At 48.8% G+C, this 16,667-nt stretch overlaps 1 protein-coding gene across 1 annotated transcript; it reads left to right on the top strand.

Annotated features, from left to right (window-relative positions):
- Positions 1–226: 226 nt before the first annotated feature.
- Positions 227–16,667, top strand: DRC7 (dynein regulatory complex subunit 7). Its single transcript, XM_054201488.1, has 18 exons — positions 227–422; positions 2,376–2,530; positions 2,934–3,108; positions 3,973–4,098; positions 5,300–5,494; positions 5,831–5,983; positions 6,305–6,523; positions 6,954–7,082; positions 8,020–8,095; positions 8,585–8,713; positions 9,547–9,675; positions 10,317–10,543; positions 11,485–11,700; positions 12,777–12,887; positions 14,020–14,130; positions 15,174–15,368; positions 15,877–16,016; positions 16,159–16,667. Exons 2-18 carry the CDS (start codon positions 2,394–2,396, stop codon positions 16,247–16,249), a joined length of 2,559 nt encoding a protein of 852 aa, XP_054057463.1. The 5' UTR covers positions 227–422; positions 2,376–2,393; the 3' UTR covers positions 16,250–16,667.

The raw sequence follows: 16,667 nt of genomic DNA, 5'->3' as shown, positions 1-16,667 counted from the left end.
ACATGCGGTTTCGCAACCACAATGTACATTTGCTTTGGATGTTTTTGTAATGACTTCTGACATCTAAGATCTGGTGAGAAGTACTGGTGAGAGATGGAGGGATGAGGGCTTGGCCCTGCCACGCTTTGGGAAACGGCAACCAGCTGCAAATAGCAGTAATCACTCAAAGTGATGCTCGTGATTTATATTGACTATACTCTGCATCCTTAGAGCTTTAATTGCTACAGCCACCATAACATAGCGGCAAATGTGAACATTCATCCATCTAGTTTTTTTCCTAACCACAACGAAAGCTAGAAAACAGAAGTGTTTAACACTTGACCCTGCTTACAGCCTAATGAACTACGAATTTAAAAAAAAAATAAAGGAAGAAAAAAAAAAAGGAAAAAGGCTCCCTGCCATCTCCTGCTGCCAGCTTTTGGGTGAGAACCTCTGCTTTCCATTATCTATTTTACAAAGCAATTAACTAAGACAGAAGCTTGCACAGACAGGCTTAGAGATGCAAAGGCAGCGCAGCCCGCAGGCTGAGAAAGCAACAAAGGAAAAGGATGAGGAATGTGTGTGTGTGTGGTGGGGCTGTGGTTCGGTGGTTGTGTTTTTTTTGGTTTTTTTAAGAGGGTGAAACTTGTGAGTTTAACAGCAGCCTCGCGGCCTCTGAGGGGTTGGTGGCAAAGCTGTCCTGCCTGGCAGGGTTTGTCCACTTCCCCCTCATTTCACCCAAAAATCTGGATATAGGGGACTGCCACCAGAAACGTGCCTTCTCCAGGCGGCTGTCGGGAGCCTTCAGCCTTCGGAGACGCTCGGGCCAGTGGTGAGGGGGTGCGGGATGGCCACCTGTGGAGCCCCTGGCTTCCGGGGTTGCCTGCGGCCCGCCCGGGGTGGCGGGAGGCCTGGGGGGTGCCTGAGGGCAGGCCGGGGGAGGCTCTGGGAGAGGGCGGGGTAGGCCCCGGGGTAGGCCGGGGGCAGGCCCCGGGGGGAGGCGCGGGAGGGGCCGCACACCCCGCCAGGGCACAGGCCGCCCCGTGCGGCGGGCGTTGCCATGGTGCGCGGGCTCGGCGGCGGCGAGGCGGCGGCGGTGAGGCCGGGGGAGGCGGCGAGCGGGCGGGCGGGCGGGCAGGCAGGGGAGCAGCAGCCGGAGCTTGGCTGTCCTCGGGGCCGCGGGGCTGAAGGGGCGGCGAGGCGGGGGGGAAGGCTGTCGGGGTGGTGCAGAGGCCGGGGAGCAGCGCCGGGCCCCGGGACGCCCCCGTCCCGCCGCCCCCTGCTCCCTTCCGCGAGCAAGGTCTGTGCCGCCTTCGTGCTGTCTGCTCCTCAGGAGGTCAGCCTGACCTCAAGGAGGGGGAAGAAGACAGCCCCCAACCTCCGTGAGATGTAAATAAATAATATAAACAGCCCTCTGTCCTTGGAGGCTGCTGACTCCGCTGCAAAACATCCCCTTCCCTTCAAGGTCCCTGAGCGGCCGGCCAGGCTCAGAGCAGGCCAGATGGCACGGGCCATCGGCAGGTGCCCAGCGATGTTCGGAGCTGCTTCCCAGCCAGTAGCACCCCGGGCAGGGTGGAGGAAGCAGCATTTACACGGAGAGGCTGCACCATGATCCGAGACTGGACGTGGGGGTGTGCTGTGCCACACCAAGCCAGGCTTCCCCGGTTCTGCCATCTCGCCACGCTCGGGGGGGGAGGCAGGAACATGCAGCCACTTATTTACCAAGCCTCAGCCATGTTTACAGACTAAATTTGAGGAGGTGATTCTGCCCCTCTACTCCGCTCTGGTAAGAGCCCACCTGGAGTACTGCCTCGAGCTCTGGGGCACCCAACATCAGAAGGACACAGACCTGTCAGAGTGGGTCCAGAGGAGGCCACGAAGATGCTCCGAGGACTGGAGCCCCTCTGCTGTGAGGACAGGCTGAGAGAGTTGGGGGTTTCAGCCTGGAGAAGAGAAGGCTCCGAGGAGAGCTTAGAGCCCCTTCCAGTCCCTAAAGGGGCTCCAGGAAAGCTGGGGAGGGACTCTGGATCAGGGAGGGAAGTGATAGTATGAGGGGAAATGGTTTTAAACTGAAAGAGGGGAGATTTAGATTAGATTTTAGGAAGAAATTCTTTGCTGTGAGGGTTGTGAGCCCCTGGCCCAGGTTGCCCAGAGAAGCTGTGGCTGCCCCATCCCTGGAGGTGTTCAAGGCCAGGCTGGACGGGGCTTGGAGCAACGTGGTGTGGTGGGAGGTGTCCCTGCCCAGGGCAGGGGGTGGCACTGGGTGGGCTTTAAGGTCCCTTCCAACCCAAACCATTCTTGATTCTAAATCACTGCGGCCAGAGTGCAAGCGTTTCTGTGTTGCTGTGTATCCAGGTCCCACCCCTGAATTCACACTGGTGTGTACATTTCTGCAGTGCCCAGGAGGAGGCAGAATGGAGGTCCTGGAGGAGAAGGAGGAAGAGGAGCAAAGAGAAGAAGAAGAGCTGAAGGCTTTGGAGATCAGTGATAACCTCCAGGACGTGGAAACAAAGGTGTCCGTGGAGCAAGTCTGCGTCCCAAGTGATGTACCGTAAGTGTACTTGTTGGGATGAGCAGAGTTGGTCCCTGTGGGGCCCACGGGGAGATTGCACATGTGGTCCCCTGGAACAGGGAGGGGAATGAGCGAGTTTCACGTGCCCAGTGTGTTTGTCCAAGAGTGGGCACGTGTGAGTACAACAAGTTAACTCCCTGCATTGTACATTCATTTGCTGCTGTATCATGACACTATATAAAGACGCCTGAGCCTCTGGGTATATGTCAGCTTGCCATCACTCCAAAGAAGCTTGGCGATGTCAAAATCATATCCTTGGATATGATCCCCATTTTTTCCCTGGGAAACAGGGAGCCCCTGCTGTGTTTTGATAGCAGGTCATCTTGCCCGAATTGCTCCCAGCTTATTACCTGTGTCTCTCTGCCTCCTTCTGCCCTGGAAGTGATTTTGACTGGAGCTCCACTGACATGTCCCAGTTACCATCCTCGTACAAGACAAACTCCCTGAAGGAAAAGAAGCTGCTGCACATTGCTGACCATTTCCTCCAGCAGTACGCTCACCTCTGCCCTGACCGCAAGCCGCTCTTCCTCCACCGGGTCAACGAGTGTGGCGTGGAGGTACGGGGTGGTGTGGGGCTGGGCCATCGTGCAGGGAGCACTTGGCTCCCATAGTGCGGAATGCTGGGGAAGGACAGCAGCCCTTCGTGCCCTCCCTGCTGGCCAGAGGGAATGGGAACCCGCTTGCTGTGCCCGCAGCACCCTGAGCAGGCACACAGCACCCTGGGAACACCGCAGCTGTCCAAATCCACAAGCACGTTGTACCATACACAGATGATATAGGCCGCAGGCAGTTCACAGCCCTGCAGCGTGATGCTTAGGAAACAGGAGAGACCACAGAAACATAAAGAAAACTAAAAGAAACAAATGGAATAGTTAAGGCTCGGGCTCAGTCACAGATACGGAGTCTGGATCCATAAGTAGGTCTTATTCCAAACTTCCCAGAAGTTACAGGGAAGGAAGTAAATGTAGAAGTTTGTGGTCTGGTTTTGTTTAGGACTGGGCCCAAACTGCACAACTTTTGTCTAGTTCTGGACCTGGTGGCTCCCCTGGGCAACTAGAATTGCTACTTTGGACCAGCTTTCCCCAACCTTTATTGTATCATTAACATGCAAGGCAAAAAATGCTGGAGGATGTAAAAGCTGTAAAGGGCAGTAGCTATTTGTCTTGCTTGAAAACCAAGAGAACCGTCTGTAATGTGTCTGAGATCAGCTTGAAGTTTTAGCAACAGACAAGCAGACGGCCTCTTGGCCTCATGCAATTTCCATCTCGGAACAGATGAGGAGGGTTACTGATGCTGTAGATATGCTCTAGGGAGGTCCTGAATGTGAGCTGCAACATCCAGGGGTGGTCTGAGGATGGCTTTGGACAGTAGACTCTGGCAGGCACCTGTTGGCTAACCAAAGTCCTCTTGTTGCCCTACAGAAGTTTGTGAGCACAACGGTGAGGCCAACTCTGCTGCCTTACGCAGAGCTGTACCACTGGGATGGCTGTGCCAGCTTCGTCTCTGATTACCTCACCATGGAGCCCCTCGAGTCCCCTATCACACCGGTAAGAAAGGGGCTGCAGTCCTGTCTGAAACAGCCCCATGACAGAGGTGACAGAAGGGCCTCTCAGCAGGACACAATGTGGAAACCCTAGTGGCTGGGATTGCAAAGGTCTTTGACCCCTCACATCATCGCCTCATTACTTAGGTAACCCCCTGATTTTCCCAGGCCCTGTGCACTCTGTTTGGACCGGTAATCCCAGTACAGTGCAGTGTTGTACCTGTCAAGCAATTAAGCACCATTTCTACAAGATCGAGCCTGACCTTGCTCTCAGTCATCCGAGATGACCAGCTGGTCTGCTGTGGGTTGCAATGGCAGACAAGCTTCCCCTCCAAAGACCAAGAGACCCTGGAACAAAGGAGCATATTAAGTCCAGGGAACAGTGCTTGACCTCAGTCTTTAGGGGCTTTAGACATATCTGTCCCAATTTTGGGGATATTTTGGGGTGGCTGAAGGGAAGATTTCTAGGCTGGCCAAAAGGGATGATGCCAGAGGTAGGGCAAGTTCTTGGCTGATGTGAATCAGCTAAGGCAAAGGGAGCGCGCTCTTTGCTAACAAGGACTGCTGACGCCCTGCAGAGTGCCCCAAACAATCTACACCAGCTCCATGCTGGCCGAGTGTGTCCCAAGAATCCCAGGGTCTCAAGAGGAACTCTGGTACTTTGTGACCACAGAGAATGTATCTCCATTTAGCAGATGGAGACTGCTTTGATTACCTAAGGTGATGTTTGAGATCTGGGAGTAGACTGTCTATGTAGAACCTCTCTGTATGCAGTATGTGCAGATTGATCCCTTTGCTTGGTCACTGGTGAGGGCCAGAAGGGAATATGTTCCCTCCTTTGAACTATAACTTATGGGTCTTTTGCTTTGAAATGCTGCAGACAGACCAGCTAGAGATGTAGGTAAGCCCCACTCCAGAGTTGTGGCTAGCATTAGATTTTCAGCAGTTTGACAAGCTTGTCCCGCCTATCTCTCCCCATAGTTAAATTTGTCACCAGATTTGGGGTCAGAATTTCCCCAGATCGCTTTGGAGGGGACTTTTGGGGTCTGCGGCTTACATAGGAATTTTATGTAACAGATTCCCTATGAGTGCAGAGCCCGGGGATATGGGCAAAGCGCTCTCTCTCTCTCTCTCTTGCTCTCTGCCTGGTGTGTGCTTCAGCTTCACAAGACAAGCACTGAGAAGGCGCATCTCTCTTTTTCAAGCCCAGTTCACTCTATTCCCCAACCACCATCCTGAAATACCAGCGAGGGAACTGCTTTGACTTCAGCGTGCTGCTGTGCTCCATGCTGATTGGGGCCGGGTATGATGCCTACTGCGTGCACGGGTATGCCACCCGTGAGATATGCACCCTGGACGAGACTCTAGAACTGTGCCCACTGCTCAGGAAGCCACAGGAGGTGAGACCTGCGATGAGCGAGCAGGGGGGAGCCCGGCATTGCATGCTCAGCCTGTTTGCTTCCACCGAGCTCCAGGGTTGAGCTAGGGGGAACGGCTTCAGGTCAACACTGGGTTTCAGTCTGTACTGAGCAGGGATCTCACTAAAGGGATCTTTTGAGTGATTTTCCACAATTAGATAAGAGGCCTCTCTGGCTTCACTGAATTTGTGCTCACCAGGTCCAATACTGCAAACTGCCAAGGGTTGGGGACCGGGAGGTACCTGTAAGCCATACATTTTCTCCCTTCTCTTGATCTCCGCTGGGTTTCACAGCACGACCCTACTTTTGTGGAGGCAGGTACCAAAAGAGGGGATGAAGAAGTCCAACAAGTATAGAGTTAAGCCCCCACGAGACCTGCAGAGCAAGTTTGAGCTTCAGCAGGAGGCCAAGAAGAAGGCAGAAACTGAAGCTGCTCCAAAGAACAAAGAAAGAGAAGAGGAGAAGGTTACGGTGAGTTAGTGAGGTCCACCTCACTGTGAACTCCAGGAGCAAGAGCTGAGACGCAGGTAGTGGCTGACCAAAGAAAGGAGGTCACCACCCTCTGCCATGAAGTATAACACAACCCCGATCGTGGCCATGACCATTTGGCCTCTGGGAGCACAGTGTGTGCTGGCACAGGAATAGGTACCGGGTATGTACTACATCACTCTTCTGAAGAGTGTTAAGGGCCTGCAGATCTTTAGAAGTGGGCAGAGGAATAAGATTGCCCTCGGTTTGGACTAAAGTGGCGATAAAATGGCAATAATTACTGCCCTCTCCTCTGCGCTACAGGAAGTGGAAAAGCCTGAGCATGACCCTTGGCATGGCTTACGTGTGCACGCATGGGTTTTGGTTCTGTCTGGGAAGAAGGATGTTCCCGAGACCTTCTTCATCAACCCCTTCACGGGAAACAGCCACAGCACCATGGATGAGCGCTTCCTTGGGATCGAGAGTGTCTGGAACCACAAGAACTACTGGGTGAACATGCAGGACTGCCGGAATGGCTGCAAGGTAACAAGCCCTTAAGCACCCTGTGCCTGGGAGGGACAGTTGGGCTAACCTGAGTCCTGGGGAAGTCCAAGATCAGTGGTGATCCCAGTTTCCACTTACCATTCCCTGGGTTGGCTCTGGGTTAGATCAGCTTGACCTTGGGGCCATGTATGCCTGCATTTCCAGCAACTTCCTCTCATCTGTGGCAGAGGCACCATGAGAAAAGGGGTCTGCACGCCTCTAGGCACGGGGGCAGTTTTTGGGGCCCCACCAGCCAGCCAAGGGTCTGATGAACCAACCTCACTGAGATCCAGAGTCTGTCTAGAGTCCTTTAACTCTCTGACACCCAGTCAGGTTTAGAGCACCACAGACATGCAGGAGCAGCATTCAGTTTAGTGTCAGGCCCTTGAGACTGCCCTGTAGTTAAGTGGCTTTCTTCTATATGGCCTAGGATCTCATCTTTGACTTGAGTGACACTATCCGCTGGGAAATTATGCTTTCAGGGAGCAGCAAGCCTCTTCAGCTGCTCTCAGATGCTGAGGAGGAAAAGGAGTTCGCGGACAAGGAGACGGATGATACGGTGAGTGACCCAAATGGTGGCTCTTGCGCTGTGGGGATGCTGTATGGAACTGGTGTGTTCAGAGGCCTGCCCATGTCTGCCTGCTTGCTGCCCTCTCCAGGTCAGATCACTATTGCTCTAGTGAAGCTTTGGTTGGCACTTTAGATTCTTTCTCAATCTTGGAATAGTTGTGATGCTTTTTGAAGCAGGACTCCAGGTGGTACTCCTGGTGTCCTAAGTGGCTAGGGATCTCTGTAGGCCTCCGGTGCATTGACTTTTGGGATGAAATAATTTAAAAAAAATCCAAACTGAAATTTTTCTGGACACGCTTTTTCTGCTGGTCAGCACCCTGCTCTCCTGGGTGCTAGGTGGAGTTGCCAGCCAGATGTAGAAATAATGTATGTATTCTAATAAACCAAAATATGCTGTGTACTGGAAGCAAAACATGGTATATTGTCCTGGTGGGAGAACACAGCATGATAAAGCAGGCATTGCACCAGCACAGTGGGACGCAGGAACGCCAGTAACAGTATGTTCCGTCCTGTTATCTATCCTTCTCAGCCCACGCCTGTAACCAGGGAGCAAAGCGCCTTCCACAGTCTACATAAAACAAGACGGTCATTAGTTTGAATGACGATTGTCCCATTCATCCCCTATCCAGCATGAGCATTAGCCAGGAGAAGATAATTTCATTAGCTTGAGTAGGGGTATGCTAGTGAGAGCGTGGGAATGCAATAAAACACTCCTTCCATGTAAAACTGCAGTGTGCTGCTTGCCTCTGTCCTCAGGACGCATGTGACCGACACAGCCCTCGTAACTGTGCCACTGTGTTCCCCAGGACCAGCGCAGCCTCGCACTAACTGAGCTCTGATGGCTGCACCGCATTCTTTAGAACCAAAATGCCTCCTGGCGCAGTAAGAGAAGCTGCCAAAAATGCAAATCTCTGCTTCTCTTTCAGCAGGAAAAGGAGGAGGAAGACATGAGTTTTGACATGCCACCATCGTGGGTAGCCCCAATTCAGATATATCCCAGAGGTACGTGTTCTTCCCATGGCTTTTGCTTGCCCCCAGCTAACCTTTTAGTGGATCTGGGGCATTTGTTTGTCTCACTCGAGTTCTCCCTTCAGAAGCGAAGTGCAGTAGATGAAGGCAGCACCAGCTATTGGTTCGAATGCCTGCCCCCACTGCATTGTCTCATCTCCCTGCATGCACACACACGCACACACCCACCCACCGTGTTTTCCTGCTAGCTGAATAATTTTACCTGGGATGGACTTTCTGTTACCGCTGTGCACAAGGGACTTGCCCCTGCATTATCAAATATTTGCTTTGGGAGAGAAAAGAGTTATACTGTTGTAACATGAAAGCACAACAGGCAGGGTCTGAACAGCTTTATTGGCAGCTGAACACAATACATAAATGTGTGGTTTTTCTTAGACCATGGCTTTCTCCCTCTTGAATTCTTTTTCCTGGGGCTGAGTACAAGGGAGTCAATTTTTCTGACACCTCTTTTGCCCGCTGCAGAGTTTGAGACCCGCTGTTCCGAGGGGAGGAAGGTGATCCTGTACAAGAAAGCAAAACTGGAGAAATGGGCACCGTACCTGAATGGAAATGGGCTGGTGAAACGCCTCACCGTCTACGCAGACTTAGACTGTAAGAGGGATGAGGGAACACACTGGAATCACTTCACAAACACAGCCTGGGGTGTGCTGATGGGAAGGGGGAGGCAATCACTCTCTGCCAGTCGCTCTTCTGCTTTCTCATCCTCCTTTCACTTTTTGTGGGGGACAGCTTCATCATGCTCGCTGTCTGTCAAGCCCCAGAACTTTCCAGCATTGAGAGGGGTTCCTGCAAGAGTTTGAATCCGTTTTACACCCCAATGGTGAGGCTGTTCAGTGTCGCAGGTCAGCTGCTTGGATTGTCAGTCTTCAGGGAAATGGAAGCCTGGTTTGATCAACAGTATCACTGTTCTCATTGGTGTCGACAGGAGCCATCAAAAGGGGCAGCTATGGACTGTGGATATTTCTGTACTCTAAAGCATTATTCTTCAACAGCTGGTCCAAGAAACTGTGCAGATTCCTAACTGGACGTACAGTGTCCTGCCCTTAGCCCTCTTGGACAGCGTAATGTCCCCGTCTCATTTCTCTTCACTCCCGACACTATCATTAAATATTTGGGATGGAATTTCTCTCCCCTAGCTGTAGCCATTCGTTGTGCCACCTTCTCCCCCTGAGCTGATTACTTTAGTTCTTGCTGATGGGAGAGGAATAAACCTTCTTAAGGCATAATTCATTTACTCAAACATAGATTAGGATTCATCTACGAAATGCCCCTGGACACAGTGCCAGTCCCAGCGACTATCTGATGTCTCCTTTGGCTGCAGCAGGAGCATGGGGTGCTTGTGCAGACACTGAGAGCTCATCAGATGAACCTTAGCACCTCCAACAGGGTGACGTAAGGTTGTGAAACGCTTTGTCTCCTGCCAGGTACTGAAGTGGTGGAGGTGAGGGAGTGGTTCAAAAACCGAGAAGACATGTTGGATATGAGAGAAGTGAATAAACAGACGCAGCTGACCACAGATTACTTCAGCCCAGGACACCTCCTCAGTCTTAAAGGTATTCCAGCTCATCTGGGCAGCCTCTGCAGCCTCTGGGACTTTACGTGAATCCCTTCTAGCAGTGGCAAAAGCCCAAAGTTGGGGGGGCTGCAAACTTGTGGGATGAATCACCTAGATAAATAATAGGGTCTCCAGTGGAGAGTAGGGAATTGGGTTGTTGGCTTCCATTCCTGGACAGTGCTCCCCGCCAGCAAAACAAGAAAAATACGTACCTATCACATATATAAGGTAATATAATTTACTTTTACTAGTAGAGGTGATTGATAGAAGTAGAAACTTTTTCCTTAGGATTATGTTTGGTCTCTCAGTGTTGTGCATGTGGGGGACAGAAAGTCCTGCATCAGGTCTGTCGCTAAAGCAGCATTTCACCCTGGTTTGGGAAGAGCAGGATCCAGGCTGCACTCCCTCACTACTGCCTTACGGTTGTAAGGAAGGCAGTGGCCCTGCAGAGCTGTCCTGCTGTCCTTAGGCCGTGGAATATTGGTACACAGCAGTGAGAATATTCCCTTCTTACGCTCTTAACATGCATTTGGTTTATTGGCTGCTGAAGAAAATGAGGCTTCCTCTGGACACACTTGTGTTCGCCGTGTTATGGTTGCTAACTCTGAAAACATACGCGATCTTGCTTTATGTCCTTAGCTTACACCTATACGTCCCTGGAACCAGAGACTGAATACACAATGGAGTTTTACAATGAGGCGCGAGTCGATGGCCTCCAGAAACGTGTTGAAACTGCTAATGAGATGACGGAGTACTTCGCGGGGCGGGATGACTTCCTGCATGTCCGGTACATGGAGTTTGGCAAAAGAGGAAAGAAAATACACTTGGCTGGCACCAGAACTGACATTAACTCCCGGCCTATAGTGGTACGGCCAAGGCAGGAACAGAAAAATATCTGTTGCTGTGATATTTCTACTACGCAAAACATAGTGCCTAGGGCTTTACGTTCATTTTCAGCGGGCACAGCCAAGGCAAAAGTCCAGATGGGATGTCCAAGCCTTGTTCAGCTGCTGTGTCTCACAGTTGCTTGCCTGACAGAGCGCTACAGTGTGACCAGTTGTCACGAACTGCATTGAGCAGCTAGAATGACACTAGGAAACTAAGACTTGGAAAGTGTGTGTCAGAGGGAAGAAAAAAAGCTTGACTGGGATTTTGGAATGAAATTTTTGCAGGATTCAAAGCTAGTCAAATGATTCCATGTTCTGACTCCAAGCTAGTAACGTTTTAGGTTCCTGATGAAGTATCCCATCACTCTGATTTGTTACAAGCAGGTAATCTACCTCTTCCTCTAGTCAGGTCTGATTTGGAGAACAGAAGAGGGAGGAAATCTGACATCTGGCAGTATGGCTCAGACACTCCGCCTGCCAGGACAGAGCCCTGCAGTGGCCTGCCTTTGCAGCAGCGCCCAGCATGCTCCTTTTTCCTTCCCTATGTTGGTTAATGTAGGACACTTTGTTGTGGTCCAAAATACCTTGCTTCCTGCAGTTCCCTCAGGCAGGGATGCATCCCAAGCTAACTTTGAGCTTGGAGAGCATACTCAGCTCCACAAATTGGAGACTTCTGTATTGCTTTAGGCAGCTTTGGGCTTTTTTTCTAAGGCACAGGAAAGAACAGTAGGACCATGGGCCAAGAGATGCCATCATAGTCCAGGCAGAAAAGCCCAATTTTTACCTTGTTTTTTTTTTTTTTAACCAACTTTTTATTGTTGGTATTTATTTATTTATTTATTTTACCCAACTCTGCAAATCTTGCCAGTTTTCTGTGTTGTCTAACCAGCTTCCATCTCTTTCTCTTCACCCCTCATTAGCAAATCAAGGAGTGTTTCCACAGAAACCCAGAAAAGCCTGCTGATGAAGATGTAGCGGAACGTATCTTTCTGATCAGAGAGGACATGATCCAACTGACATATCACCTCAAGGATAAATATATTACTGCGTCAAAGAAGGATTTTTTCAAAGCGGCAGAGGGGGATAGGAAAGGAAATGAAATCGTCATGACCCCAGAAATGTGCATCACGTATCAGGTATGGAGAAAAACTACTTATATTTTGAAGTTTTTCTACATTACAAGACACGAAGGGAAGGTGAAATGTCAGTGGGAGAACTACAAGCATGACAAATCCCACGCTCCATCTGCCCCCCTTCCTCACAGATAGCCTCCAGACTGACAACAGGAATGCCCCTAGAGGTGCGCTACCATGCTGGAAGTGACGGGGCATGCAGGGTGTAGTGTAGTGTGAAAGGCCTGCTCTAGCCGTGCCTGAGGTCATCTTCCCAGACTTGGTCATCAGGCAGTGTAGATACAGCCACTGGGATCTTGCACGATGCTGGTTCAGCAGCTGTTGGGCTCAATCCCGTGGATTCATGGCAGGGAAGCTGAAATTTCCTCTGCCATTCTCTCTTGAAGATGAGACAACAGCAGAGAAGCGGACATCCTGGCTTCTAGCTCCAGTTCTGCCATGGACTTCTTGGGTCACATCGTTGCATAAATGTCCCAGAGCTTACCCTGCAGACGCACAGCAAGATGCTGAGGCATAATGCATTGCTGATAGATAGTTAGCCTTAAATAAAAGATACTCCAAAAAAAGTGGAGTGCTGTCCTTAAGCCAAATTCTGTCATCTGGGGCTGGGAGGTCACTCTACTGATATCATTGATGTGAGTCTGTAAACAGGGCCAGCAGCCTGCTAGTAAATTCTGCAGTGATGCTGCACAATTAGGAAAATCAAAGAAAGATTGCAAATAGAGGATTTTTTTAATGTTATGCATGTTTTATTAAAGTTTCTATTTTCCACTGGAGAGAACATGTAGGACGCAATTGCTGGAGTGCCATCCTTTCATCTCTAACCCTGCCAAACCGGTTCTAACCAAGTAACAGCAGCATCAGCGAAATGCAACATGTGCCATCTGGCTCACATTACTGATGGACTCAAAACTGAAATGAAGTCTAATAAACTGTTGACCGTGGGCTAGATGTTTCAATGGTGGAAATTGGTGCCACTGTATTGACCATAGCAGAACTGTGCCAGTTTCTGTTAGCAGAGCACCTGGTCCCGTGAACCGGAGAGCGCTACTGGCTTTCACTAGCTTATCTGCTTCCAGGCGGGGTCCTCTGAGAAAGAAGAGAAGCTGCTCCATCTGTACGAACTGTTGCTGGAGCTAACGGCGGAAGAGAAGCAGCTGAAGCAACAAGTCCAGCAGTCTGAAGCTGAGGTACCAGCGAGGTGTCCACGCCATTGTCAAAGTTGGTCAGGCATGGAAACGGTTTCAGCTGACTAGTTGCCAAAGCACCCTCAGCGTAAACCGCGATTCAAAATAATACTCTGGTGTCACAAAGCTGGTTTCCATGCTGAAATATCAAGCTTGGAACCCAGTCATTGTGCAGCAAAGATGTAGCTTAAATATATTTCTGGCGAGTCGTGCACTTCCTAGTACCTGCCCTTGCTCTTCATTCTCTGGGAGGAAGATGGTTTCGGAGAGCAAATCACAGCATATGAATTGGGGCATCTAGGAACGTACCTGCCTTTTGCCTGGGAAGGAGAACAAAAAGAAAGGGTATTGTATGTAATGTCATATCTAGTTGCTAGGCATTTCCAGGAAGCCCTATCCAAAATACCAAAGTGACTTTTTGTGGCAGCAACTGTAGAGAAATACTTCATAAAATACATTGCTTGTATTGCTAATCACACTGTGACCGGTGTAACAAATCCATGTTCTTGGAAGTCTTTGTAATTACTTCATGATAAATACAACCATCCTAGCAGATGGAGGCAAAGCGATTGGATTTTATTTTTTTAAAATGTTTTTGTGAGGAAGAGGAACTCCTGAAGGAGCTGGACAGGGAATGCTCAACTATATTAGCACGGACTACTAGCAATAATTAAGAACAAGATTGCAAAAGTCCCCCCCCCTTTTTTTTTTTTTCAGAAATTTGAAGCTAGTTCACTGTGACCTCATGAACTACCTTGCCAAATTTCACAGTCTCGACGTATTAACGGACAAAATATTCATATTGCTTGTGCTGTATATCCTGTTAAGACAAAAAAATAAGCCAAAGCTGTCAGCATAATTTCAAAAGTAGTGGCAAGACTATGACTCCAGATGAGCTTTTTGAACAGATAATATCAATAATTGTGTTCAAGAATTTCATACGGAGCAGCAACCTAAAAATAAGACCACTACTGGCTTGATCTGTCAGCAGGATATGAACATATTTGTATATATCTTCTATATTTAACCTTATGCTACAGTTCTTGTATGCAGCATCCGCTGTTAGCAGGTCAAGCATGTAAAAGCACTGTCGTTTTTTCAGAAAGCTGAGGGTCTTTTTTCTGATTTTTGGAAGGCGTTAAAGATTTTGAAGATCCGTGAGAATGAAGAAACTAATGTTAAATTGACGGTTTCGATTTATAATACGGAGAGGAATGAAAAGAGAAGACAACAGTATGAAGCCATGGTAGGTACTCTGGGTTAATCCCAATATTTATTACATGTACACAAAGAAATCCAGAGCAAGCTTTTGCTGTCTGAGGAATTATCTCTGAAGAGCTGTTTGTATCATTAAAATATACTGGATCAAGTCCCTGGCAGGTGTAAGTCAGCACAGCTTCATTTGACTTCCCATGAAAACATAACACGATCACACTGTGACCGTCTGACTTTCTGCGAAAACTCGTGTTACCAAGAAAGATTACTGTTTTATTTTGTTTAGTTAATAAAGAAAATAATTAACAAGGATTAGTTGATAATAGGGATGATGGAGGGAGTATGATAATGGATTCCAAGCTGCATGTTTGTAGCCAGGGCTCATTTTATTAGGCAAATACACGCTGTGTGTGATACGAATTGGTTATTTTCTTGGTTTTGACTATTGCTTGCAAAGCCAATTTTGTTCCAGGATCTCTGTTGAGGAATTAATACCTTACGAATGTTATGGACAAATACAAAAAGATTCAATAATAATGACTTAATTTTTCAAGATCTCCAAGATGATTCTTGTAAATTATTTTTAGACTGAGCTTTCTTGAATAGAGAGGTTATAAAAGGTGATGTTAGGTTTTACATGCCAAACTTCTGGCGTGAAACACAAGCAGGGGCAAAGATCCACGAACCAGCTGTTTGCCAGCCGACAAGCTGGTACCACGCAAAATACCCTGTCCTGATATTTCTGCCCAAATATAAATGCATTTTGTAGAACCTTTCTTGCACCTCGGTGGATAACACGTAAGAGATGTCTCTACAATCAAGGAAATTGGGAGAAATGTTAAAAAGGTCAATAGAAAATAAACTACAGAATAAAACCCGCATTGGGAAAGGGCCGGGGTGCAAAGCTAATGCAAAGCTACAGTCATTTTGATCAACCTGTAGGAAAAAGAAACATTATTTCCTTTGTGGGGGTGGGGGAGGAGTTTTGGGCTTTGCTTTTATTTTGCCTTATCACAGGGTGTTTGGGGAAGCAGGGGAATGGGACTGTGACTCTCTCTGTCCTTTTCTCTCCAGAAGAACACAACGGAGGATGAGCTCTGGGGTCGAGGGGAACAGGATCTGGATTACCTGGAACCTTTTCTTATTCAAGTAGGCCACAGAGAGAAGATGACCAAGGGACAGGCCCTGCGTGTCAGAGATGACTGCCTGACTGATTTAAAGCATCGTCTCATTAATAAAGCTAACATCATCCAGGCTCGCTTGGAAAAGGTATTCCCAGCCATGCTCCAGGGTGTGCATGTTACTGGAGTCTCTTCTGTACTGGCAGGAGGGTAACACGCATCTCTGACAGCAAGCAAGAAACAAACCTCCTTTGATTACTTCAAGAGAGCCATCAACATGCCTGTGTGTATATATATATATATGTATTTTTTTTTTTCATTAGCATGTGAGATCAAAGAACAAAATAGCTCCTGGGTGAAATTTAGTCCCTATCCCAATTGGAGCTGATTTAGTTCTCCAAGTGCTTCTTAACTACAGTGAGGCAACGCATTTGGGTTTTGCTGCCTCTTGCTGTTCCACGTGTTTTGATTCCCCTTGTTTTCTTGTTCTGTGAGACCTCATCTCAGACTTATTGCCTCCCCTGAAAATAAACCAGCTCTGATTTGTGGTTTCCTTCATCTTAGCTCCCTGAACTTCCGAGTTGCGTTTTTGTGTCCCTTAGCTCCTCGCTCTCCTCGGGATTACCCTGACTTCTGGTTGCTCACTCCCCCAACAGGCGGCGGAAGAACTGCAGAAGAAGGACCAGTGGTTTCAGCAAAACCAGAATCGGCTCAGTGCAGAGGAGAAGGATGACTTCCTCGCCCGTCGCTCTGAAACCACGTTCCATATCCAGATTCTAGCACTGAGGCTTAACAGGTACTGGGAACGACTGCTTGGGTAGTGCCCAGGGGAGGTCTGTCGCTGAGCCCGCCGGGACTCGGCATTGCAGCTGTCCTGTAAAATGTTCCACTCCGTGTCCTGCTGCAGTTTACCTCTGATATTGCCCTTCTTGTTCTAGGGAAAAGCAGACAGCACCACAGAAATACCTTGCTCTCGAAGAGAAGCTGCGCAGGGATCCTCGCCTGGCTGAGCACTTTGGTCATACCTGATTTCTTTATTCCTTCCACTGGAAATCAGTGCTGAAGCCTGTTAGAAGCAGCCTGAGAAAAAAACCATGGAGTTTTCCTACTTGACCGCAGTAAATCTTTCATTATCATCAGATTAATGGAGATTTTAATGGACTTCTAGCATTCCACTGTATTTTTCTTTCCCCTCTTTTGTTTTAAGGCCCATCTACAATTACGTCGATTGTCTTCTTGTGCAATTCCGTCATGTTTGAGACTGAAGTCTGAACGAGACCTTAGCTTTAAGGTCTGCCTCAGACATTGCTACAAATTACGCATGCTGTATTGCAGAGCTTTTCTTCCCCAAACCTGCTGACATCAGGAGCAGGATTATTTGGGAATACCGGTTCTTTTCCAACATAATATTTTAACAAATTTATCATTTAGTTTTATAAGTAGCACA

The sequence above is a fragment of the Rissa tridactyla genome, chromosome 4, assembly GCF_028500815.1.
Source record: "Rissa tridactyla isolate bRisTri1 chromosome 4, bRisTri1.patW.cur.20221130, whole genome shotgun sequence".
In the NCBI taxonomy this organism is placed as follows: Eukaryota; Metazoa; Chordata; class Aves; order Charadriiformes; family Laridae; genus Rissa; species Rissa tridactyla.
This window is presented reverse-complemented; position numbering and strand designations above follow the sequence as displayed.

Bases quoted from the DNA above. Each gene is read 5' to 3' on its own strand.
- DRC7 (XM_054201488.1), top strand. From the start codon at position 2,394: ATGGAGGTCCTGGAGGAGAAGGAGGAAGAGGAGCAAAGAGAAGAAGAA. The intron at 4,099-5,299 runs GTAAGAAAGGGG...CTCTTTTTCAAG, and splicing joins TCGAGTCCCCTATCACACCG to CCCAGTTCACTCTATTCCCC. The intron at 12,888-14,019 runs GTACCAGCGAGG...GATTTTTGGAAG, and splicing joins TCCAGCAGTCTGAAGCTGAG to GCGTTAAAGATTTTGAAGAT.